The sequence below is a fragment of the Podarcis vaucheri genome (genome assembly GCF_965113315.1).
Source record: "Podarcis vaucheri genome assembly, chromosome: 12".
Classification (NCBI taxonomy): domain Eukaryota; kingdom Metazoa; phylum Chordata; class Lepidosauria; order Squamata; family Lacertidae; genus Podarcis; species Podarcis vaucheri.
Genome location: NC_138750.1, coordinates 37,865,160 through 37,891,950, shown reverse-complemented (window position 1 = coordinate 37,891,950; position 26,791 = coordinate 37,865,160). Strand labels below are relative to the sequence as shown.

General features: G+C 38.3%; 1 protein-coding gene and 1 long non-coding RNA gene across 7 annotated transcripts in view; one reads left to right on the top strand and one right to left on the bottom strand.

The window, feature by feature from the left end:
• Window positions 1–26,791, bottom strand: part of LOC309515908 — a 304,876-nt gene that overhangs the window by 9,713 nt on the left and 268,372 nt on the right. The window contains exon 14 of the long non-coding RNA XR_014212706.1: window positions 4,583–4,716. This is a non-coding gene — a long non-coding RNA (uncharacterized lncRNA). The remainder of the gene's footprint in view (window positions 1–4,582; window positions 4,717–26,791) is intronic.
• CDK14 (cyclin dependent kinase 14) overlaps window positions 1–26,791 on the top strand; it is a 241,054-nt gene that overhangs the window by 133,710 nt on the left and 80,553 nt on the right. For all 6 annotated transcript variants that reach the window (XM_082194166.1, XM_082194169.1, XM_082194168.1 and 3 more), the window contains 3 exons: window positions 8,416–8,509; window positions 17,251–17,314; window positions 26,737–26,785. In XM_082194166.1, coding sequence (XP_082050292.1) covers window positions 8,416–8,509; window positions 17,251–17,314; window positions 26,737–26,785 — 207 coding nt within the window. The remainder of the gene's footprint in view (window positions 1–8,415; window positions 8,510–17,250; window positions 17,315–26,736; window positions 26,786–26,791) is intronic.

Below are 26,791 nucleotides of genomic sequence, written 5' to 3'. Positions count from 1 at the left end.
TCTAATTCAGTACAGAATTGATGACTTTCTAATACCAAATGGAGACTTCCCCTTCAACCACTATACATTACCATTGCCAAGGTGAAAACTGGTCCTAGCAGGGGAACACAAAAATAATGTATTTAATAACGGTCATGAAATATTGATGTTCCCTGATGTAGGACCTTTAACACAAGTCAAAAAGATATATAAAGGGTGCTTTTCAATAAGAATGCTTTGTTCCAGAAGAAAAATGAGGCAGTACTGATTGCATCTATCAAATATATGAATCCAATAAAATGACAAATAATTCATCTTCTGGAAAATACTGAGCAAATCACAAGCTGAGGTTGCAGTGAAGAGCAGACAGATCAAATAGCTGACAGATGAAAAGTCTTCTTTTCTGAGTGTCTTTGTTGATGTGCAGAGTAAAAGTATTATGCTGTGTTCATCTAATGTTAGCACCCAGATCTGAAACACTTCATGGAAGTGTTCATTGATTTCAACAGAATCTATTATATTGGATTCTGGAGATTATACTAATGCTACAAGTACTTCATATTTGTGGTCATAAATGTATATTGTTCCACATATAGATTGCCGTGTATACATTGTGTATTGGATGAGTTTCACTTTATGTTTGGAGAATAACTGATATACCTCAGTTGGGAAATTTCTTATTGTGTCAGATTGGCTAGTGGACCTAGGCCCAGGTCATACTTTTCCTGTAGCATGTGACTACCCCCTCTAATCAGAGTATTCTACTTTGAAACTTTAAGATATGGGGCACCGTACGGCTGTGAGATGTTATTTGTGAGGCACCTTCCATTGTGCCAGTGGTCTTAAGTTTTGCAAGGCATTAGGTTCATTTCAGCTTTCTGATTATCTGTGTTGTTTGTTACAAAAAAGCCACACAGCCTTACACACTTTATAACTACTGTCTGGTGAACACCACAACTAGGTTGGTTCCTAGCAGAGCTTCAAATTGTGCTTCTCAAATGGCATCATTGTGCAACATGGAAAACTTCTGAATTTCATTTGGGGAATTGGGTGACTGCTATTCCAAACAAAAGGTCAAAAGCCCCAAGGCCAAGCCCCAAGGCTTTATAAGTAAGTTCCTGAATGATTTTAGTTTCTGATTGCTGTTAAACGTTTAATATACCATCTTTATAAGTGCCTGTTTGACTAATAACTTTTAACTAATGGTTACCTAATCATCTAAATTTTCCATCTGAACTATCTGTCTGTGAAAAATGATGCCAGCTTTGGCTAATGCCATAGGAGAGTGGTTCCAACTGATGGTCTGCAGATCCCAGGGGTTCCGTGTAACTCAACCAGGGGGTTCACAGCACCATTCACACAAAAAAAAACCACCATAGAGATATCAAAAGTAGGGGGTCTATGGCTTGGCCTTTGTAAAACAGAGGGGCCACAGTACTTTGCTAATTGGGAACAACTGCTGGGCACTTGTACAAACAAAGTATCAAATTAAAGCAAATTTTGCTCCTTACCAATAAGATAGACAATAAAATACAAAAGCCCTGAGGGAAAGGTATGCTAATGCCTTTGAAACCTGTATAGCTTTGTGTAAGAGCTTTTGGTTGTATAGTGTACCTTGGGTTACATACGCTTCAGGTTACAGACTCCGCTAACCCAGAAATAGTACCTCGGGTTAAGAACTTTGCTTCAGGATGAGAACAGAAATCGTTCTGCGGTGGCGCATTAGCTAAAGTGGTGCTTCAGGTTAAGAACAGTTTCAGGTTAAGAACGGACCTCTGGAATGAATTAAGTTCTACTGTACCCATTTCTGGTCATTCTCAGATTAGACCAACTGAAATTGATGGACATGATTAGGTCCCTTAATTTCAGCGGATCTACTCTGCATAGAACTTAGTTGGATACAACCCTTTGGTTTGAAATTGATTGGAATTCTTACTTTATTTAAAATATTTATAACCCATTCTTCATCATAATGTGGTATTGGAAAATCAAAAGATTTTAAAATAATTTCCAATCCAACCTGTAACACAGTAAAAGAGCAAATAAAATAACCATAGAGTCAAAGGCAGGAGGAGCATCAAGCTTATGACAGGTGATTCAAGTTCCCATAAAGGCCTGTTGAAATAGCCTGTTAACGGATGCTGAAACTCATTAAGAGTTTGTGCCAATCGTATTTAGAAAGGCAGGATATTCTGCATGTGGTGCCATCACAGAATAGACCCTTTAGCTTATTGCTGCATAATAAATGTCCTTAGGCTGCAGAACAACCAAGTGGGTTTCAGCTGCTGATCTTGAAACTTGGCCAAATGTATACAGAAGAAAAGAAGCTCCTCCATGGATCTAGCTTTGTAAGTCTTTATTAACACCCTGAATTTGGCTTGGGAGCAGATTGGTAGCCAGTTCTATCAGGATCAGAGTGACATGATTCCAAAGAGCCAACCTAGTCAGCAGTCGAAGCTGCTGCATTTAGCACTGACTGAAGCTTTTGAAACAGCATCAATGACAGCCCTACATAGAATACATTACAAAACTCCAGTAAGAATATTAAAATTTGACCGGGGTGTGTTGGTGTTGTATGTATGTCCATTTAGAAGGGAGGGAAATGGTGAAGGGATGAAATTTACATTGTACATTTTCATATTGCAAACATGCAAATAATAGTGTGGGGTAGAATGGGGGAGGAAGTGACAGTACAATGCCTATAGAAAGACGGGGCTATTTTCTGTTGGTGGGAAGAAGTTTAGCTAGTAAGGGAATAAACAAAACTGCACAAAATTGCACAACATTGCTACCTAGTTCTTGGGTGGCTGGGGTTATGTGAATGGTAATGTGAGTTGTTTGCATAATATGATCACTTGTATGGAAGTTTTGATAGGGAAAGAAAGCATGTCTCCCCCTCACATATTTATGCAGATCTCGGCTGGTTTTGCATAAAAAGAAAAAAAAGTTGTCAGCTATTAGATTACAGTGACACTGTTGGATTACAGTGAAATGCTTCTAGTTATATGTCTTGATGAGTTGAAAAGGAGGCATAGGGACAAGTATTGAAAAGTAATACAAATATTAACTACTGGGCAGTTTCTGGGAAGCAGGTGGCAGTGGCTGTAAGCTATTTATGCACTTCATTTGTCATTGGAGGGCATTGGGAGAGTAACCAAAAACTAATGATTCATGTACAGTATTAACATTCTCCACTTTTCCCTGCAAATAGCCACTGGCAATTTTAATAATATTAATGAAGACATACACGCATTAGTGGTTGTGGCTAGCAGTAAGAATCAATGGGGAATGTTCTGCAATTTACTACTGTCAGCATGTAGAGTGGTAATATGCTGGATGAATTGTGTGACATAAGACAGCATCAAGCATTGCTGTAGGCACAGTATTTCCCCCCCTTTGTTCAGGCAATTAGTATGTTTTATTTAGCATAATCACAGGTGTAACATTTGAAAACTTGGATGTTTTATGTCAACAAATCCTGATGTTTTAATACTTTAAGTCTAAAAGGCATTGTGGGAACTAATACCTGATCTCAATTTTTTTCCCCTTTTTACCTCTACTAGCACTTTCCTTCCTACAATCCTGAGCACTTGCCATGTTTCCAAGCTGGCATTTGTGACAAGGGTTGCTCTGTCTGGTTTCTGTCTTGCCCTCTCTGTCCCGTGGTAAGAAGATAGAGAGTAATATGGGAAAGACATGTTTTGTTGCAGCTGGGGCAGATGCACCATGGTGTTTCTCTTCTCTGCACTCCTCCCAAAAGTCATTCTTCCTTTGGTCATTGCTTTGGATAAGGGACTACGCATAAAGATGCACTTATATACACAGCTGCAATCAATTCAATTCCCTGTCATGTTTGTTGGCTCTTGAAAGTGCCAGCACCGCTCATCCCCAAAATTAGTTTAACACAGAAATATGTGTTAGTAATAATGGATATTTGCAAAACTTGCAAAAAAAAATTATTAAGTATTTCCAGTAAACAGTCAGTTAAGGAATTTATACTTGGGAAATTACTTCTTAGTCCAAAAACTAATATTTGAGCTGAGGAGATTTCTCTTTACCTTCAGTATTCACCCTAAAGAATTGCTAATCCATAAGAGGTCGGGATTTTATGATAACTATCAAGCTATTCTTAATTAAACTTCTGGAAAGATGCTGACACTGAACTCTTATCAGCTGTAATCAGCTGAATTAACTTTCAGCAGAATGATCTTCTGAGATTAGGTTGAGGCATTTTATCTCAAGAAGCATCCTTTGTTCCCACATTTTGGATGGGCAATTAATCCTGTTTTATTGAAGAACATTTTCTTCAGTCTATGAAGAAACCAGTCTCTGGTTTTTCTTCAGATCGTATAAATCTTTCGCCTTCTACTATGGCCTGAGAATATATTAAGGTCCTTTTTAAAAAAAAGATATTTGGAATGTAAGATTGCTTAGAGTTGTATCTTTAGCCTGAAGCAAACCTTTACAGAATTAAATGTTTCCAAACAAGTGGCTTAATAGCTTTGAGTAGTGATTGTTGGGGAGAACTCACTGTAGTCCATAGGATTTCCATCTAACTTAGCACAAGACCTGTCTATCTCAGGGCAGAATTGAAGGACCTTACCTTGGACCTTAGAGACACACTGGGGATGCTGCTTGTGAACTGCCTATCAACTTCCTTAACCGAGCTGCCTGAGGTTGTCTTCAGCATGGTGCTTGAGCTTCTCTGGATCTGTAGAACGGTTTTCGGGGAACCTCCTTGCAATGGAATTGTTTGGGAGAAAGTTAGATAGATGATGGACGAGGAGGACTCACAACAAATTCGGTCAAATACGGGCTAGAGGCCCCTTTCAGATCTACTCTCACCTGCAGCTGCTTATTCAGTGCCTTGAATTTCTTTTCAGTTTATACAACTTAACAGTGTAAACAGGATTCTTAAATCAGTGATGTTGTCCATATATGTGCACTTTTGGTTGTAGCCAACTAAAGTCTACTCAGTTTAGACCCATTGAAATTAATGAACTAAAGTTACCTATGTCCATTATTTCAGTGAGTGAATTCTGAATATGACAGGCATTGGATACAACTCAATTCATGTTGGCTTAGAAGGCAGTGGGAGGTGGAATGACTGATTTGATGGAAATTGTCAACTCTTTTTGTTGCAAGGGTTCTCATCTATTCTGCCAAAAACAGTGGAGTTCAGTAACCCACATCTTTCCAAGCCCTATCTGACAGTTTAATGGTCAGGTTTTATTTTTTAACTTTCCATTGTGTAAGAATCGCTCAACACTCTCCCCAACCCTGATTAACTTCAGGGGCCTTGGAAGGATGATTCAAGCTCCATTTGTCACAGCCAGTGGTTAGGGATGGTGGAAGTTGTGGTCCAACAATGTCTGGAGAGACAGCTTAACAACTCCTGCTTTAAATCTTTTGTGCCAAAGTTTCCCAATACCCCCTGCTTTAAAAAACAAAAACCACTGGAGTAAAATTTCACAGAAGCTAAAGTCTTTCCTCTTGTTGCATCACATGACATCTTTTCTGAAACAATTTACATAAGCGTTGTTAGTAGAGAGTGCATCCTGTTGTCCAGTAGTTCCACAATCAAAATTCTTATTTAAACATCATCCATTGTGTTGATGTTAGTTTCAGTTCCATCATTGCTGTGGTAAATGCAAGGCTTCTAGAAAATTAAGAGGAACAGTGGAACCACAGCATTAAGATAGTATGACCATATGTTCCCACCAGTACATGTAATAGGCTTAGTTATGCTTGCTGTCATGAGAGAGCAAGGCACACATTTCTGCATCATATGGTTGTCACTCCAGCTTCAGTTGTTTTGTTGTTTTGTTTTTAAGGCAAGGGTTCTATTACATTCTGCCAAGAAACAGTATTAAGATAGCTGCTTGTGATGTTAGTTTGAGGTTAATTCAACAACAACAACAAAAACATTGGACAGTAGCATGTTTTAAGAGCCTGAGGATACTGCTTTCTGGCAAGTCAGGAAGATGCAGGCAACTATAGACAGATTTGGCACACCTCGTTTCAGGTTGCCCAGTTGTAGGGCCTTTTTGCGGGGGATAAGTATCAAAACTTGGTTCTGACCACTCTTTGTATGTAGGAGACATCAGTGCTATAATTGGCTATATACCTGTCAATGGAGGTTGTCAGAAGAGCAGAAAAGGTGATCCTCAAGACCACATTAACAGCATAATGAACAATCCTCCAAAATTAGAAGATTCCCCCCTCCCCCTGTATTACAGTGTTGGGCTTTTTGATTTTTATTTACTGCTATTTTTTTGTAAAGCCCCCTTGTGAAACACCAGTGATCTACTTCCAGCCAATATAGACAACATTGAAGTAGATGAGACAATGACAAGGCAACTTTCTATGTAAAGTTATTTGTCCTCTTTTAGTAAACCTTATATTTGATCATTGATCATTTGAGTACAGCCTGTAATGTCTGACCAGGCCCTAGGACAGGATTGGAGAACCTATGGTACTCAAGATGTTGTTGGATGTCAGCTCTAGTCAGTGTCACTAATGGTCAAGGGTGATGGGAGTTGTAATCCAGCAACAACTGGAGAACAATAGGTTCTCTTCCCCTACTGTAACAACTACTTATCTTTGGCTCATCATTCAATAAATTTGCATTCTGAATTTACATTTTCAAGAATTGCCATTTTATGAAGGGTCAGTATACTAAATGATTCACTAACCCCCCCCCCCAAAAAAAACTTTGAATTTCTCTATCAATGAAGTTTACCATTTGACATTCATAGATATTTAGAAGTTCCTAGAATCACTCTAATATTTAAAATGAATTAAATGGTCAGTGTTGGGATGCATGAACAGAATTTGAACTACCTGCTTTCAGGATACCTATGTCTGCAACATGTCTGTCTGTCTGTCTGTCTGTCTGTTTCTCTCTCTCTCTCTCTCATATATGAATACATTATTAAATCACAGTTTTAAATATTGTCTGTGTTTGACAAAGATACATTGGGTTTAATGAAGCATTTACCAAAGTAGGTGACGAATGGCAGCTTCATCAATTCAATTCCTTCCATATGCCCTAGCCAGTTAAGGAGAATAATGTCAATCCCATTTTTTAAGCACAAGAAACGTAACTAGGAATTAGTTGTGTGCTCTTTGTCATACTTTAACAATATGCATCTTTTCAATCTCAGATATCTTAAACAATATTTTTTAAGACTGCAGTTGATGAAGCTAGATTGTGCACTAAAATTTAGCTATATATTCTAACTGGGTTAAAAAAACAAGTCACCTATATCACTAAATGAGTTTTAATTAAAGGGCTCTTTGCCAAATGTGACTTATAAATATTCAGTTAGGATCTCTTAATTAATGAAAGCAGATTGCATGTTTTAAAGAGATGGTGTTTCACTACTTTGGCACACTTAAAATGTGTTACTTTCCAAGTATATCATTGCCATTTGAAAATACTTTTGAGAATTATTTTCATTCTAGCAATTATGTCACGAACTATTCAAATGTTGTTGGAGTACTGATATGCATATTTACTTTTGGTTGTAATGATACATATTTAGCCCACATGGAGATGTAGAAAAACTTTTAGCTGAGGCATATCTTATCCAGATGTCGAACCCTATTGTGTAAGAACATCAATGCTTAGGTCAAATCAGGACCAGTACAATGAAACACAAGACAATGCTGCTGTTATAGGTAAATAAAGTTGTGGTCAAGGATAAATATGATGGCATACACAGCAATAATAAACATGCTGCCTCTTTTGTTGCTTTTGCTTTCATTATTTGCAGAAACTATAATACTCAGTGGTAAATATCTTTACTCTTCAGTGGTAAAACAGAACATGCAGACTGTGCTGTATATCAGAAGTAACCATCTGGTTCGTTCAGAACTAAAACTGTGGCTGGTATCTAAAGCAATGTTTTAGACATAGCCAGTGAAATTCTGACTTAGGTGTAAAAAAAACAAAAACAAAAAAACCCCTTCATACACAAACAGCTTTGAAACAGTTTGCCATGTGACATGAAAGGCTATTTGAGAAGCACCAGCCCTTTGGGCACAAACCCTTTGGGCACATGTAACTGGTTGAGCAGTTCTTTGAATCGTGTCCTAGGCGCTATTAGGGATTTCCTGTTTTTATGTTGTGCATGTGCTCCTGTACTGCAGGGTGACTGCATTTCATTTTATTTAAGATGTTTAAAACCATGGGGTGTTTCTTCCACTGTGCAATCAAAGAAACCCCCAGGACAGCTTTTTAGCATTGCAGTTCACACTGAAACAATCTGTTTTCAAAGAGACAGTTCTGAGTCATTATCAGGCATTCAATGTAATCTGTCTTGCATCTTTTTGCAGCAAGGAAAAAAATCTCGTGAAAACCAATGTACAGACTGTGTATCAGTTTCTAATATGAGATTTCCCCCAAAATATTTTAAACTTTTTTCTTTCCAGGGGAGTTGGTTGTATCTTTGTCGAAATGATTCAAGGTGTTGCTGCTTTTCCAGGAATGAAAGACATTCAAGATCAACTTGAAAGAATATTTCTGGTAAGTCTCTTTCCCGCTTCCCCTGCATTTGATTATTGCATGCTGACAACTGCCTCCTCTACCCAAATATAAATACCAGGAACCTTATATAAACCATACTGAAATGAATGGAGTTTCCATGGTGGAAGTGGCTGGAGCATTATGTCAGAAATCCAGAGTTTGTTTAAATTAGTCAACCACTTCAAACAAAAATACTGTCAATAATTATCTAGCTAGATACATTGTGTGCATCATTAGAATTATCCATTTGACAGTTACTAAAAATGGGACTACTCTGCTTAAAAAGGATTACTTCCTTCCCCCATGCTTTAGTGAATTGTGTACATGAAGTTGGTTAATCATTTTTGAAATACCTGTAGGTATTTGAATGATATCCGAAGAGCCAAATACAGGTAGGTAGCCGTGTTGGTCTGCCATAGTCAAAATAAAAAAATTCCTTCCAGTAGCACCTTAAAGACCAACTAAGTTAGTTCTTGGTATGAGCTTTCGTGTGCATGCACGAAGTGTATCTGAAGAAGTGTGCATGCACACGAAAGCTCATACCAAGAACTAACTTAGTTGGTCTTTAAGGTGCTACTGGAAGGAATATTTTTTTTATTTTGACGAAGAGCCAAATGTTTGCCTCCTTCCTTACATGTTTGTGTTTTGCTTGTCGGAGGCAGAAGTCATTTGGGGCAGAAATGGAGAGAGAGAGAGATTGGACAAATCAGAGAGAAGGAAAGATTGGATAAATTAGTTTCCCCTTTGTTTGGCTTTTGCTGATTTGCCACAGCACTTTGCTGCAGAAACCAGGGAGGGAAGGAGCATGGACAAATCACAGATTCTAAATGTTTCCATGGGAAATAATGGAAATCATCAGCTCATTGTGAGAATGCTTGCCTAACAATTCCTGGGTACGCATTGTGTGGAACCTGTGTGTACAAAGGTGGTTGTTTAAGATAACCAATACAAATTAATTCCTTCACAGTGAGACCATACACAGCTGTAGAGGCTGAATCAATAGCTGCATTTCCTCTGAATTCTGAACATTACCAGCAATAATTATTTTTCCAAAAACTTGAGTTTAGACCATTATAATTTTGGTGACACTACTTGCCCCCTAGGGTTAGCTCTGTATACTAAAACAGTGGTTCTCAAGCTTTTCCTTTTTTATCTACTGTGGTTCTCAATGAACTTTTTTTGATCAACAAATCAGAGCATAACTCATATTTTAATAACATTTCTTAAACATTTGCATGGTTGTCAAAACCAATACTGTGTTATAAAAATCACAGGCCACGGGCTAAGAAGCCCCCTTCAACTGGAAAACTAGTTGACTGTACCAGCGTCATATTTTGAAACTCAGAATATGAGTTTCAGAGGGATCTAAGGGTTCTGAGCCAGACCCTTGTTAGAATGGTCAGTAATCATACTGTGATCAAAATGGTCTCCATTTCCATTATCAGAAGAAGAAAAATCAAATACCGAGCCAAAGTAAAGATATTCTCAACTGTTCCATAGCCTTCCCATAGGCCACCTGCATAGAGTTCATGGACCAAATGTCTGTACAGTGGTACCTCGGGTTACATACGCTTCAGGTTACAGATGCTTCAGGTTACAGACTCCGCTAACCCAGAAATAGTACCTCGGGTTAAGAACTTTGCTTCAGGATAAGAACAGAAATTGTGCTCCGGTGGCATGACGGCAGTGGGAGGCCCCATTAGCTAAAGTGGTGCTTCAAGTTAAGAACAGTTTCAGGTTAAGAATGGACCTCTGGAACGAATTAAGTACTTAACCTGAGGTACCACTGTACTAGAAAAAATACCTAGTTACTCCAATCTATGATTATGAATAAGACTTGCTCTTACACTGTTCATCTCTTCCACTGTTTTCATAAGAAGTGATGAGTACAGTGATTTGTACAATTAATAGCATCCTTATTTACATTTTCAGCTACCCTGGTTTATCTTATACTTTTTCTTTCCCTTTCAGGTCTAGATCAAACTAGATCACTCTTTCTCCCTTTTGAGTCTATATCAGACTGAGAATGTTTCTGGTATATGGAGTATGCCAAAATAGCATCATATAATGTGATGTACATCACAGGGTTTTTTTTGTTTTGTTTTTTTTTTTTGTTTTTGTTTAAAGAACGAATTTCATTGGAGGTGAATTATCAAAAAAACTGTCTATAATTACTTGGTTTAATCTTTTATGAGCTCATTTACATTTGTAAATCTGGAAAAACTCTTGTAGTCACTATGACATGTTGGAGTTTAAAACACTTTGTTCTGTGGGATTGATCCAGTTAACTGTTTAAGCATTATTGAGTCGCCATAGTCCTGATTAATTTAGTTTTGGCACACTTGTTGCAACATATAAACAGAGTTGGTTTAACATTGAAAGAACTGTGAATGACTCCAATGGCCAATTAATACTTCTTTTTTCAGTAGGAAGATTCACAGTGGAATCATCACTCTGTTCAAAGAACCTTGCTTTGGTTACTGTTGCTTTCTCTCTGCAATATATCGCCAGTGAAGCAGGCATCAAGGACCTTAGTGGCCCTTCTATATTTCCAGTGCCAGTAACAGTTCACTATCAGATTACCTAGTGTCAGCCAAACTCACATTAAGGTTAATTTAAAAGCACTAAAAGCACCCTGTGTGGTTGTTTACTCTTAGTGGCTTAAAAGCTATTGTTTCAGCTTAGTGTGGCCCCTCAGCTGGGGAGAAATAAGAGGCTCTGCATCTAATCTCAATTCAACATAAATGAAGAGTGAATGTTATTAACACCCTCTCCGCTTATTGTCGTGAATCTGGTGGAGGAAAACCTCAATGAGGATGTAGTCTCTAGGTTGAATTTTAGAATCATAGACATAGCCAATAGAGAAGGACTAAACGAAATAGAACTGTTCACTAAATAACTTGGGAGTATGTATAAAATGTAAAAATAAAATAAGACCTAAGATGTATACGTATGCAGCATTTACGCTATGGTAATTGGCTGCAGCCTATTTGATCTTAGCATGATACAAAGCATTATGCTAAGCGTTACTCACATCTTCATTTCCTTTATTTATTTCCTTTATTTCCACCAACTGTTCTTTTTTCTCTTGTTACCTGGAACAAGTGACTATCTCTATTAAAGCTGTGCATGCTAGTAAAGACTTTTAAGAATAAATTATTTGCTTAACTTCAACAGAGCTATAGCAACTTAGCTATTACTGCAGGTTTTCAAAATCTTGAAGGCAAGAAAGCTTACCTTAATACATGTTTATTTGGAGAGAACAAATGAAAATTACTCAATAGATTCCCAGTGCTCACTGCAAATCAGTATATTTTTCTTACGAGTTGTCAGTTTAGAAATATTCTTATGAATAAAATAAATTCAAAAAACCATGACTAATCATGGAAGAATTAAAAAGGTCACCTACTAGTCTTCCCGAGAGTGCTAATGATTTATGATTATATCCAAGCAATAATTTCAGAGAAAAATATATATTACATTGTTCTTAATGCTGAATAGGAATATGGCAAGTCTTTATTCATTTTGTCAGCAGTAAGTAGTGATGGGCATTTTAAACCCAATTTATGTGTTGTTTGTTCATTTTGATATTTTGAAGGTGAGTATTCAATAAAAGCACAGGTGTCTTTCAGGAGTTCTCTCCAAGTTTTTATTCTTGGCATATCTCTTCATTTGTTGGCATCCGTCTGTCTCGGGAGACAATGGAAGAGTGTGCCTTTGTAGGTAAAGTCAAACTGCTAGAGAGTTATAGCACCTGCTGTGACTTAGAGACAGATGCAGAAGAGGCATGCTTTATTGCAGGTGGGGCACATGAAGGCATCTGGTTTTGCTGCAACATACATATTTAGTTTCTTCAATTTCTGTACTGCTTTTCTTTCAAGCAGCTAAACTCCAGATTTCATGGTTCCTTCCCATTTTATCCTCACTGAAACCCTGTGAGATAGATTAGTCTGATTGAAGGTTAATGGCCCAAGGTTTCCAGTGACTTCCATGACTAAGATGGGAAGTGACCAGGCTCTTCCCAGCCCTATCCAATAGTCCCTCTGGCATCACTGCATAGCATAGGTGTTTCATGTATGAACACTATCACATTGCTGTCCTAGGTTTGGTTGCTATAGCACATATAATGAATGTGATTAGTTGATTCAGTCATGTAGCACAATATTGGGTATAAGTTAAATGTAGATTTTTTGCAGCTGACATGCATTTCAGTGATTAAAGGCTTAATAGTGACTGTCTTCTGTTTTGTCTTTTTTGTAGTTAGTTTACAACTAACTTCATTTATAAAATGTACTCCACAGATCCTCAATGAGTTAACATTACCTACAGTTCTGCATAATTTTCCCTTCTATGCAGAACAAAATGTACTCTTAATACATTTTCTAGAAGGCACTACTACATTCCTAGATGTATGCCTTTCTGTGTTTTATTAGTCCTGAAATTGTGCTTAAAACCTTACCAGTTTTCAACACATGTGGTTACATGTGGTTCAGTGGTTCACTTTATGAAAGAATTAACAACTGGGCATATTACCAAAATGCATATTTTATAGACCATGGCATTGGAAATGGAGCCTACTGGATTTTCTGTTCCCTTGTTATCTTGTATTAGACAAATGAATGTTTAATTACGAAGATAGAATTCCATATTGATAGAAATCTGAAATAAAAATGACCCAACATCAAGCCTGCTTATATGCAACCATTAACAGGCAGGGCTTTAAAGACTTTAAGTATCTTATTACAGCCCATCATTCTTACTGTTCTATTTCTCTCACACATATGAAAATACAGTGGTACCTCACAAGACGAATGCCTCGCAAGACGGAAAACTCGCTAGACGAAAGGGTTTTTTGTTTTTTGAGTTGCTTTGCAAGACGATTTTCCCTATGGGCTTGCTTCGCAAGACGGAAATGTCTTGCAAGTTTGTTTCCTTTTTCTTAAAACCATTAATACAGTTGTGACTTGACTTCGAGGAGCAACTCATAGCCTGTGGTAGCCTTTTTTGAGGTTTTTGAAGATTTTGGTGATTTTTGAAGCTTTTCCAAAACTTTTCCGACACTGTGCTTCGCAAGACGAAAAAAATTGCAAGATGACAAAACTCATGGAACGAATTAATTTCATCTTGCGAGGCACCACTGTAAGAGACAATTTTGATGACTGAAAATAAAAAGCGTACATTATAGTAATATTTGCAGTAATAGAGTTTCATCCATAGAAATAATACCTGCCCTAGACAAAATGCAGACATGGACATTGTAAAGACTTACTAACATAATTAATCAGAAGGGCAGAAATGTCATGATTTTTGCTGCTGTATTATATGCCCTATTCATTAGTTCTACAGATGTATACAAATAATGCAGGTTAGTTATCATGGATCCTTATAAAGTCATTTTTATAATTAATAGATTCTTTGTGGTGTCTCAGTTGGGTGCATTTGTTTTTGTTAGTGTGCGTGCATTGCCAAATACCCAAGTGGGACCTTTGTAGATGTGCGTTCTTTGGAATGCTATGCTGTAATTGTCTAGTCTCCTTGCCCCAGAATCCATACTAGACTATATTTCTTGGCCTTTAATTCATTTTCTCTTCCTTCATGAATGTAAAGAATATCAAAGCCTGATTTATTATCTCTTATGGAAACTAATGCTTATAGTGGCAGAAATGTTCATGCATTTTCTCTCGAATATTGAGCTTGACAATAAGCTATCATATTGTGCCTTGAAAAGAGGGTTGATGAGGCATAGACGGAATTGTCACTCAAAATACTGAGTCAACATACATAATATATGCTGCTAGTAGTTACATCTGTCTCTTTTGCCTTTTTAAGCTTTTCATATAAGCCAAGAATTAATCTGAAGAATGCAGTTTCTTCGTGATCTTTACTGTCACTTAAGTATCTAGTTTGTGGCCTCTGTTATGCCATTGGTAAATAGAAAACAGAGTGATGATTTGCTGTAATTATTGCAACAATACTCATATGTTCTGTGTATAAATTTTCTAAAACACCTTAAAAATCACAATAAAAATTACATTGACAATAAATGACTTTCAAATCTCAACCAATTAGCACTAAAGTAACCCAGTACAGTAAATGTCTGAGGAAACAGGTTTTTAATTGACAGCAAAAGGCATAGAGTAAAGGGATTACAGTAAACTTTCTGGGAGAAGTTTCAAACATTGGAGAAAGCTTCTTCCAGAGGTAGAAGACATTAGAAATGGAAGCAGCATGGGGCACATTGCTATTTCTTATAAGGTTTGTTTATTTTCTTGTGGTCCTGTCCAGAACTATCTTTTGTGGAGAAAAAAACCTATTGGTCAGTTTCTTAAAGAACCCCTACAAGCACTAAATTACGGTTTTTCTTTTCATATTGTTCTCTTATTACTGCTATTCCCAACCATGTTCAAGACATTTCTGCCTTTCTCACTGGGTCTAAAGCAGTGTGAAATATTGCAGAAATTGGGGAACTAGTTTTACCCAAAGAAACGGCTGTATATTTGAAGTAGTGTCATGTAAACGATTGTCACAGGATTGAATTGAAGCTACTCTGTGAATCCACATATGGCTGTCTGAACTTGGCTTGCTTCTTGAAGGTTGCAACTGCACATTTATTTTAAATAAATAATCTAAATTTCCATGCCCGCTTTAAACTATCTTGCTTTGCTCTGTTCTCCTAATTGAAGAAAATTGTGGGAAGATTACTAACTGAGAGAGTTGCTGGTAATCTGCAGTTTTGAAACTGAACGAATAGGTTCTTATAGAACCATGGAATTTTAGAGTTGGAAGGGACCCCAGGGGCATCTAGTCCAGCCGCCTACAATGCAGGAATTTCAGCTAAAGCATGCATGACAGATGACCATCCAACCTCTGCTTCAAAACCTCCTGTGAGAGTCCGTTCCACTGTCAAACAGCTCTTACAGTCCTGAAGTTTAGTCAGAATCTACTTGATTTCATTGGTTCAATTCCCAGCCTCCAGAGCAGGAGAAAACAAGCTTTCTCCATCTTCCATGTGACAGCCCTTTAGATATTTGAAGTTGGCTATCACATCTTCTTTCAGTCTCCTCTTTACCAGGCTAAACATACCCAGCTCCTTTAACTGTTCCTCATAAGGCTTGGTTTCCAAACCTTTGATCATCTTGGTTGATGCAGCCTAGAATAGCATTAGCTTCTTTTGCTGCTACATCATGTATCTCCATGCAGAGGACCTACTGCTTGCTTGGTCTTCCTCTTGCCTTGAACATAGCTGAAGAAAACTTTTAAATTATTTTTGGCCTCTCTTGGTAGCCTGAACTCATTCTGACCTTTGGCTCTCCTGATTTTCCTCCTGCAACTGTTGGCTAGTTGTGTATACCCTTCCTTCTTGGTTTTCCCATTCTTCCATTTCTTATACATGCCCTTCTTAAATCTCAGTTCAACTGTAAGTATATGCAGCCACACTGATTTCTTTAGATGCCTCCCATTTTTCTTTGAATTTTCTACATTTGTGCTTTCAATATTTCACCTTTAAGAAATTCTCATCCGCCTTGGACTCCTTTCTCTTTCAGTATTTATGACAATGCGATCTCACCCCGTATGTTGAAACCAACCTTTCTTATGAAAAGCTCTTGCAATAATATGCCTTTTAAACTTTTGATAGTGCTGCACTATCCTGTGTGCTGTGCTCTCCTTCCCTCCCCCTGTTATTTTTTGTGGTTTCCAATGTGGTGCTGTCTGATGGCATGCTACTTTAAGAATAATGTGCCTTTCTAATTTCAATTCTCTGCCTCCCTCTCCTGGTCAAAGTGAAATATTGCATGGTTGCTGTTATATACTGCAGAGTGTGTATGGGGGGAAATGCATACAACATATTTGCAGTTCTTCTGTACTTTCACTTTCATGTGAGGTAGCTTTGGCTAATGTAGAGCTACTGCTGAGCAGAAATTTGGAAATTGCATTCAAACTCTACTCTTTGCACACTGATCACTAGCCATATCTTCCACAAACACTACTTTAATAAACAGACTCTTCAGGCTACTTGCTTTTATCATACCCAGTCTGTCTTTAATGTGAAAGGTGATGATTAAGGAGTAAAAGTCATGGTGTTGCTGATACATTAATACGTTTTAAAATGCAAACGTTAGTTAGGGCTTCTTTTGCAAATTAAGTAAGAAAAATATCTGTTCAGGGTAGCCATCTGTTCTGTAAACAAAACACAGTTATCTGTCTGAAGGAGTTGTTTGTTTTAAGGGCTATCCTCTCCAAGTGCAGTTTAAAGATTAAAGAACTGTAAGAAGGGAGAACAGGACCATTGAAGGGACCCAAACTTTGGCAAAAAATAAAAGAAAAAATGCAAACAGAAAATAAGGCATACTAAAAAAAAGAATTTGTGGAACGTATTGCTATAAACATACAGACACATTGTGAAGTCTCCCATTGCAGTGCTCCTCATGGTTATAGGTGCTGATTTTGATTTCTTTAATAATGTAATTTTCAGTGTTGAATTAATTAACAGTAAGCCTCTTTGTATCAGGTAGTACATAAATAATGACTTGGTATTCTAGTTGTAAATGACCTGATGAACATGGTCCATAAAGTTTAAATGATTAGTTCTTGTTCTTTTGTAGTAAATCCTGAAATAGTAAATCTTTTAAAATCTTGAGCAAATCAATACATTATTCTTAAATAAATCAATCATATAATATTCTACATTAAGTGGCCATCTGTATTTTAAACTAAATGTATTTGGCTCTGTTTACTTGTAGGTGCTTGGAACCCCAAATGAAGATTCATGGCCTGGAGTTCATTCTCTGCCACATTTCAAGCCAGGTAGGTTTCAAGACCTTGTCATCAGATTTCATATTTAAATACCATTTCTATTGCGAAAAGATTCTGGCATTATAAACAAAGGTGCCCTTTCAGATTTCAGCTGATGAGTATGCTGCAACCTGCTTCTAGCTATATAGGAAGCTGGTCTTGGTTTGTCTGTTTCAGTATTGTCCGCATTGATTAGCAATGATTCTTCTGGGTTTCATACAGGAATCTTTCACAGCCTGGAGATGCCAGGAATTGACCGTGGCACCTTCTGCGTGCCCAGTAGTTGCTCTGTCACTGCGCTCTGACCCTTTCCAAGTTACTGCACAGTCACTGTGCTTTGTCTTGGCCATTCTTTCCCCAAACTTCAACCAGAGAAGTGAGGCTGTTTACATTACCATCTTTCTATTCTCTCTATAGGCCTTGCTCAGGTTAGTGGTGCTACTCCCTACAGGATCTCAGGAAAGTCATCCTCACCCTGTTGGTTTATAAATCCTAGTGGCAAACATCACTATTATATGCCCCTCTGAGATACCTTACTTCTGCAGAGATACCCTGGCACCGTCAGGGTGACATAGCTCTAACTTAGCCATTGGCCAGTTGCCATCTCAACTGCATAAGGAAAATTTATCTCAATAAAATTGACTTGCATTTTTTAGTTTCACCTATTCTTTGTATAAATGACGTAATGTAACGTAACGTAATGTAACATCTGATGTCCAATCATTTACTCTCCAGAATTTCACTGTTTTAGTTTAATGTCTCTTAGTCATTCGTTTTTATCTGAATGCTGATAACTTCCTGAAGAGGAGCCCCTGTTTTGCTGAAGACTGCCCAAACTCCCTTTATTACTAGGTACATGTGGTCATGGTTTCAACTAAGCACACAGAAAGTCGAAGTTGGTATAGAATCCCGCTTCCTAATAATCTCAACCTTCTAAGTTAAAATGTTTGATAAGTTGTTATCCCCGCTCTTGTCCCTGAATATCATCTTGGAAATGTGTTTGTTGTAAGCCATAATACATTTTCATTTTCCCTGTTGTTTTTTAAAAAATCCACTCTCTTACCAACTCTCTCCCAATTTTGCTATAAAATTGACAGTCTTCTACACTTTATAAATATAAATTTAAAGTATTTGGTCTTCCAACCCCCTGGAAATACAAAGTAGCTAACATTTCAGAAAATATGATTTAAAAATAAATGTATAAATTTAAGAATACAAGCTAGGTTACTTTGGAAGGCACTCATTTTAGTACATTGCTAAGGCTGCTACTGTTGTTTAATTCTGTAAAAATGTGGTGGTGTTTTTCCAGTGAAGAATTTGAGTTTAGAATAGTTTACTTCAGAGGTAGTTGACTACGGCTCCCATAATTCCTTATCATTAACCATGCTGGTTGAGGCTGATGGAATCCAGCAGCATCTGAAAAGCATCACAGTGGCTAGCATACTTGAAAAATTGGGTTTTTCTGCCAGTAGTTGGCAGTCAAGAAACCTTTCTGAGCTGGTTAATTCTGTTTGATTTGATTTTAATTTGTGTATATGTGTCGTGTGTTTGTAATTTTTCTTAATAGAGCGGATTCAGGGAAACACACTGAAAAGGGAATGTTATATGGGCTATATTTTAAGATGGCCATTGTGTTAGATTTATGTTTCTCTGGTTAAATGCTATATGCTTTGCTAGTTGTGATTTAAAACACTAGCTTTAAAACACTGTAGTTGGAAAGGTACAGATGATTGTCAGTTGGAAAAAGCCAGCTGAATGTTATCACTCTTTTTCTGTGAGTAATAATTTTTTAGACTCTTGTTCTTTCAAACTTGATCTAATTCTATACAAATTTGTAATCCAAAATATTATCCTTTACTAGCAACTATTATTTGTAGGCTTCATGACTTCTCAAAAGTGCCAAGTGCTCTGAATTCCCTTTGGCAGAAACAAATTAGATGTGGTTGCAGTAGATCAATACAGATGTAAACATGGATGTAAACATTCTTAACAGCGAAAAGAATAGGTGGATGAGTCTGGGAGAAGTCGAACAGTCTTCACCCACAGTCCAACAGTCTCTCCACACCTGGTGATTTCTCCTCAACTGAGCTTCAATACTAGAAGTGCGTGAGGAAAGAGAGAGTGGGAAAACCTCTTTCCCAGGTTTCCATGTGATTTGATCAGATTTGTATTTTAAATACATGGATTTGCTGCCATTATATTTGGCTGCTCGATAAGCATCTTATTGATGCTCTTAGTTTAACACTTTGGTATTAATGTAGGAGGAAAGTTTTTTGGTTCTTTTTATAAGGTAAAAAAAATTGTTTCTGCGTTTGCTTTATAATGGAATCTAAGAACCTTAAGGCTGATTTAAACTGCATGGCTCCCACATAGAAGCTGCAAAAAATCCTTTTCACACACACTGACAGGTGTGATGCAAAAGAACTCACAAATGTGCTGCTTCTTCACTCGTACAGTATTTTTCTCCACATGAAATACTGCATTCCTCTGATGATAATAGTGCCTTCATATAGCAGGTAAAATGCTATCAAATTGTGTGCTCACTGTACTGTAATCATGCATTTCTGCCTAGTGTGTCTATCAATGCAGAAGTTTGTCTATTTTTTTGTTCCAATTCTAATTGACTTAGGAAAAAAGTATGCAGAAAACACTGATGAAGAGAAAGTTAGCATCTGCTAAAAGGCTTTGATGTCTAAGCTTAGCTAGGTTTTCAGCAGAAAACAAGAGATTTTGAGCAGAAGGAAGAAAGTCATTAACAGCTACTAAGTTTAAAATGGCTGGTGACAATTAAATATCTACAACTTTTTACATTTCATTGATTATTTCATTTCTATACTGCTTAATATATTAAAAATAACTCTTAAGCAATGTATAAAAACAAACTTCAGAGTTCATAATCCATGTCATCTTAAACTATTATCAGCACCCTAATTTAAGAAACTCCCCCTGCCTTTCCAAGGTGTGATTTGGTATAACATAATGTTGAGACAGTATTCCTTCCTGGGATGATTGTATAATAATCTATTCTGGGCAGAAACTGTGGCAGTACTGGCCCAAGATACAGACTGAACTGGTATCAAAGGATGTACATAGTTCCGCATTTTTCCGTGTGTAAGACAACCTTTTTTGACCCAAAAATGAGGTTCAAAATTTAGGCTCGTCTTATATACAGGTAGTGCTGAGGGGGAGACACGCGAATGGTTTTTTGGCATGAGCCCGTATTGTAAGCAGCAATTGGGCGCTTGATTGGTCAGGGCGGGGGGAGAGAGGCCAAAAATTGCTCACCTGCCGGAACGAAGTGCAAGCCCAAGATTGTAAGCGGCGATTATAAGTGACGCAAGCGGTTGTGTGCTGCGTTCTGGCAGGTGAGTGATTTTCGGCATTCCGCCCAATAATCCTCCCTGAAAGCTCAATCCACCCCCTATTTTCTAAATTTTGAGGCCCCAAAAATAGGGGTCGTCTTATAGACAGAAAAATACGGTATATTATTGCTGTGTCATGTTTTGCACTCTCATACAAGGGTTAACAAAAAAAAAGAAGAAGAAGATATTTCAGAGAACTAATCCATGCTCAAGTTCTCCTCTGAGCCAAAAGCAAAACACCAGAAAACCTCCTATTTTATTCAACTTCTTGCAACCTTCCAGGCAAGATAATTAGCACTTACTCATTATTGCAGAACACAGTGCTCTTCTTTCTAGGACAAAACTATGAGCATCAGTACTTTTCCTCTCTGTCACTCCTTGTTGTGTTGCCTTAGGAGCCTAGCACACAAAATCAACTGGATAAAAAGCACACTTCTGTTTCCTTCTCTGTGATATATGAAGACCAGTAGAGGGATGCTGGGATCCAGGCCCCTAAAGCAGTATGTGGGATTAATTAGTAACTTTGTTAAGGAGCTGCTCTGAACAGTAAAATATCCCTGTTAGACATTTCTGGTGCAAACTGAAGTAGGAACTCAAATCAATGAGAGAGTAGGAGATATCAGGTGAACATGGGGGAAAATAGTAGGCAAATATGCACACTTAATCAGATAAAATGTAATAAAACAAATAAATGGATGCACTGCCTCTTTTCTGCCCTGCTTTGAGCTTGTACTTTTCCTTTCTGCCCAGAGTGGTCTGGGAAACTCAGCAGGATGGGCAGGGTATAAATAAATTATTATTATTATTATTATTATTATTATTATTATTATTATTATTATTATTATTCCCTCAGGGTGCCTTCCCCACATTTCTTTCCCTCGCAGTCAAGGCAGTTTAGCTGTTTAGTTCATCAATGCTATTAGGCATGAGCATACTAGATAATAAATAAATGTGCTTTTGGAAACAGCTCCAAAGTGTTATTAAAAAGTCAAAATTAATGTAATAGGTGTGTGTACAAAAAACAACACAGTTTAATAGGCTTTTTATGCTGTAGAGCAGGGGTCCTCAAACTTTTTAAACAGGAGGCCAGTTCACTGTCCCTCAAACCCTGTTGGGGGCCGGACTATAGTTTGAAAAAAATATGATCGAATTCCTATGTACACTGCACATATTTTATTTGTAGTGCACAAAAAAAAACAGGAAAAACAATACAATATTTAAAATGAACAACTTTAATCAACATGAACTTATAAGTATTTCAGTGGGAAGTATGGGCCTGCTTTTGGCTAATGAGATGGTCAATATCTGGTTTCATATTTGTCACTGCTAGTCACAGCACTGTCAGGACGGTCCTATACTTTTGCCAACAGTGCAGTCATTTCCCATTTATTACAAAGGTCCTTCCTCCTCAATGGGAGGGCAGAGAGAGCTTTAGAATAATTTGCTTTTCAGAAATAATTTCCAATGCCACCCCTGAGGTCCAAGCAGATCCTTCCCCATTCCAACTCTAGAACACTTAAATGACTCGCGAGGAATTCTGTGAAGATCAATGGCCACCTCCAGCGCTCAGTGCAACAGGAAGGACAGCAAGCCGGCTCTCTTTCTCTCTCCCTCCCGCTCTTCCTAAGGCAGCATCCCGCTCAAGTTGGCCCTGGCGATCAAAAATATCTCTCCCCTCATCCCACGAGTAGCCAGGTGCAGACTCCTTGCGGCACAAACAGACCAGCAGCCTCACCCCCAGCTCTGGCATTCATGCTGGTCCTGGGGTTTGAGGAACTCCCTGGCAAAGGGAGAGGTGGGGAGAGGAACCAACTTTAAAATAGCAACACAGCTTGATCTCCCAGCCGGACTCTCCCTGCTGTTACCGCCGCTGAGACCAAAGGCAGCGGGAAAGAGGCAGCCCGCCACGTGACTCCTGCTGGCGAGGAAGAGCAGTGGCAGCAGCAGCAGCAGGCAAGCACCAAGCTGGAGGTAGAAGCGGTGCAGCTGCTGCCTTCTCCCTCGGCCAGGGGTGCAACGAACACTTTGCTTTAAGACTGGAGGGTGGGGAAGAGAATGGTGGAGGCGGCAGGTGGTAGGCCGGGTTTAGGACCCTGGCAGGCCGGATCCGGGCCGCAGAATGTACTTTGAAGACCCCTGCTATAGAGAATGGCAAGTCAGAGAAGGTGTTTTGTTTTTAAAGAAAAGACATCAAACTTTTAAAATTTACTCCTGAACACTGGGTAATGGATGTATACCTGAACCTTAAATTAGTTTCTCAGGATTAGGTAAATCCAAGTTTTACATGATTTTGTTGTCAGAATGTAGACTTATTTATCAAAGTTAGGTATTAATATTCTGAATATCGTCTGGAAATCAAAATTTCATCCTGTGTTTTGGATAACCAAATTGGAAGACTACATTTGTTTCTCATAAATGCCAAATGCTGTATTTCCAATAAAGGTTATCATGGATTTTTTTGCCTTAATATAGAAGTTACCAGTGATAAGTCAAAACACCATACAGGTATATTTATTTTAAAAAATAAAAATAAAGTAGGCCAGCAGTTGTTATCCAATAGCTTTATTCGCCTAGAGAGTTTATGAAGTGATTTATAGACATCTTGGAGAGCAAGATGAGTAAATAAGGTACTCAGGAGATTTGGGGCAATAATTAGGCAACCAGAGACCATAATTGTGCTGCAAGTGATGTAGTTTGAAATTCAGGAGCAATAAAATTCTATTTTTCCTCTAAAAGGATTATTTTCTCTCCTGAGATTTGTAAATGTGGTGCTTACTGAATTGCTTTAAGAAAGGTTTAGAGCAGAGCATAAGGCTTTTAAGAATTTTGAACAGAAAAAATGCAAATAAGAGGTATGTAGTTTCACAGTTCCCAACCCATTTTGGTCCAGAATAAGTTTGAAATAACATTTGGGCAGCAAAATAATTTAGATTCATAAAGCGGTCCATAAATTGCCCCACTTCCCACAAAGTCCTTACATGCTACTAACTATATGTTCCAAACAATGACTGCTGTGATCCTTTTATACTGTAACAGTGGTGAAGTTGTATTCTATCCTCCTTACATTCTAGCCTCCCTACAGCTCTCTAGCTTACTTCTCTCTCTCTCTCTCTCTCTCTCTCTCTCTCTCTCACACACACACACACACACACACACACACACACACAATTTTATATGGTGAAGGGTGGATAAGAAATATTATAAAATTGCACCAGCCATGTGTAGTATGTGTAGTAATAGTAGTAGTAGTAGTAGTAGTAGTAATAGTCCACCAGCCCCTTCTCTCAGCCAATTTCCCTTGAAACTCTTCTTACCAATCCTGGGTAATTTGCAAGCTAAGTTTGTATTCAGAATGTTCATGGTAGGTGTGAAAGCAACTTGAAAGGGAAAGTTGCAGAGGGAAAGAGTTTTCTGTAAGTCATCTTGGAAGAAGTTGCGTCCTGAAAGGTGTGGGAAATAGATAATGGTAGTAAATAATAATTAAATAAATGTTAGTCCTACGCAATGTTTTCAAAAGACATTTCATTTTCTTGCAACATGCCCATGGATCTCTCTGTCCTTTTATATCCTGAATCACAAGGGGGTGGTATTTCTAATCTCTATTCCCTTTACTGGGGATTCCCCTTTTTAGTCTATTGCAGGAAAAACAACACAGCATTCTGTGGCACCTTAAAAGACTTAGTACATTTTATTGTGGTATGAGCTTTATGAACTAGTGTCCTTTTTATTAGATGCAAGATTTCAGCTGATAAGGTTATGCCTCAATAAAAAATGTTCGTCTTTTTGTTTTCATTTTAGTTTGAGTTGGAACCTGACAATATCTCTTAGTAAACCCAAAATAAGCTAGTATGGCCTTCTGTTGGTATCTAGGGACAGTCCAAAATAAAACCATACAACACACAGTTCCAGTTGGCAAGTTGGAAAGGAATGTTCAGATTTTTTCTATTCATACTCTACACTGCATGTTTGAGAATGAAGTTACCATATTTTTCGCCCTATAGGATGCACTTTTCCCCCTCCAAAAATGAAGGGGAAATTTGTGTGCGTCCTATGGGGCGAATGCAGGCTTTCGCTGAAGCCTGGAGAGCGAGGAGGATCAGTGTGCACCGACCCCTCTCGCTCTCCAGGCTTCAGGAAGCTATCCGCTAGCTGTGCGAGACGCAGCTCTTCCATGGCTAGCGGAGAGCTTGCTGGCACCCAGAAGCTTGGGGTGCGCTGAGCTCAGCACGCCCCAAGCTTCGCGCAGCCCTCCGCTAGCCATGGGAGAGCTGCACGACTTCGCGCAGCTCTCCCACGGCTTGCGGATAGCAGCCTGTTCTGGGGGCTGGGGTCGGGGGAAGCTCGGGCTTCCCGCCCCAGCCCCGCACCGGGGGGGGGGAAATAAAATTTTTTTTTCTTTATTTCTCCCCCCAAAAAACTAGGTGCATCCTATGGGGCGAAAAATACAGTAATTTTAGAGATTTTGTTTCTTGTCCAGATTTGCTCCCACTGGCACTTTAAAAATGTTAGGGGCTTTGAGTCTTTGTTTACATTATTTTGTAAATTCTGTTTTATTTTTTCACATTCAACAAATGAAACATTTTAGTGCTGCCACTTCCATCTGTTTTGTTACACTAAACTAAGCATATTGATTGTCACTTATGCTTCAGTATCTTTGTCAGGCTGTATCGTTGATTTGCCTGTCGCTTCATCTCTTCTCTCAAACCTGCTGCTCTGTCACGGAATATTTTTTTTCAAGCTCAGTGTACAGTAGATATAGCCAATGTGGTGCCCTCCAGATGCTGTTGGTCTAAAACGCCCATCATCCCTGACCATGTTTGCTGGAACTTACGGGAGTCCAACAACATCTCGAAGGCACCATGTGGGTTATTTTCTCTCTTGTTTTTGTATCCAGCCCAGGACCCAGACATGAAGGAGGAAGAAGCTAGGCATGCTTTACTGCAGGGATAGGGAAACTCAGGCTAATAATCATGGAATAATTCCATCCCTTACTCCTGCAAAACAGGAAGAAAGTAGAATTAGTACTTCTTTCCCTTCACTGATGGTTGAGGAATTGTGAACAATAAAGAACTTTTGTTTCTTGAGCTACTATTATGGGCAAAGGAACAAGTAATTACTGTAATTGTGGGACTGTGGTTATTCTTATCCAAGTAGAGGTTTATATGGTTTGCATACCTCCCAGCTTGTCTCTACACAAGAGCCTGTGTTTCAGTTCATTTTTCTTCCTGTTGCTGTTATAGATTACTTCATCAGGGATATGGAGCCATGAAACAAATGCTCAAGTGGATGTGTTTGTGTACAAGAAATATAATCTGACTGTATAAAGTTTCCTGCTGTATGTTCTTCAACCCTGCACCCCCAGATATTGTTGGGTTAGAACTCTTTACCTGGATGGTAGCCCAATGGATTCATGGGAGTTGTAGGCCAACAATATCTGTGAACACAAGGCTGAAGAACACTGTCCTGGTTCATAATGTTATTAAGCCAGATTATTGACTGGTATTTGCATTTAAGACCTCACCAGTATTAAAAAAATCAGTGGTCTCCATGCACAATTCAGGGTGCTGGTTTTTTCATATAAAGCTCTGGAAGGCTTGCAGCCAAATTTCTGAAGGACCAGAGGCTCTCCTAGGAACCTGTTTGGTTTTAAAAAATTATTAAGTAGAAGTCCTGCTCTAGGATGTCACCACAGTCAGCAGTTAATGGCAATCAGAGACAAGGCCTTTTCAGTGGTGGTTTCCAGTTGTGGAATAGTATCTCCCAGAGGCATTCAGCTGGTGCCTACATGAATAAATATTAGGCATCATGTGAATTTAATTCTGTTTTCTTGAGCTTTTTTTGTTACTCCTTTTACTGTTGATGTTGCAGTTTGTTCTCAGCTTTTGGGGTAGGTGGGTGTTAAATATAGCTTGGAAACTTGTGTTGAATAGCAGTATTAAAAAAATAGTTAACATTTTTTTTAATGTGACTGAGCCGCACAATAAGTTATATTTGTTGTATTTATTAGACTATTTTAAGTATGTTTCCTATATAGGTTCATACAAAATAGGAGATCTTTATTTTTTGTTACAGATCGGTTTACACAGTACAGTGCAAAAAACCTTAGGCAAGCCTGGAATAAGTAAGT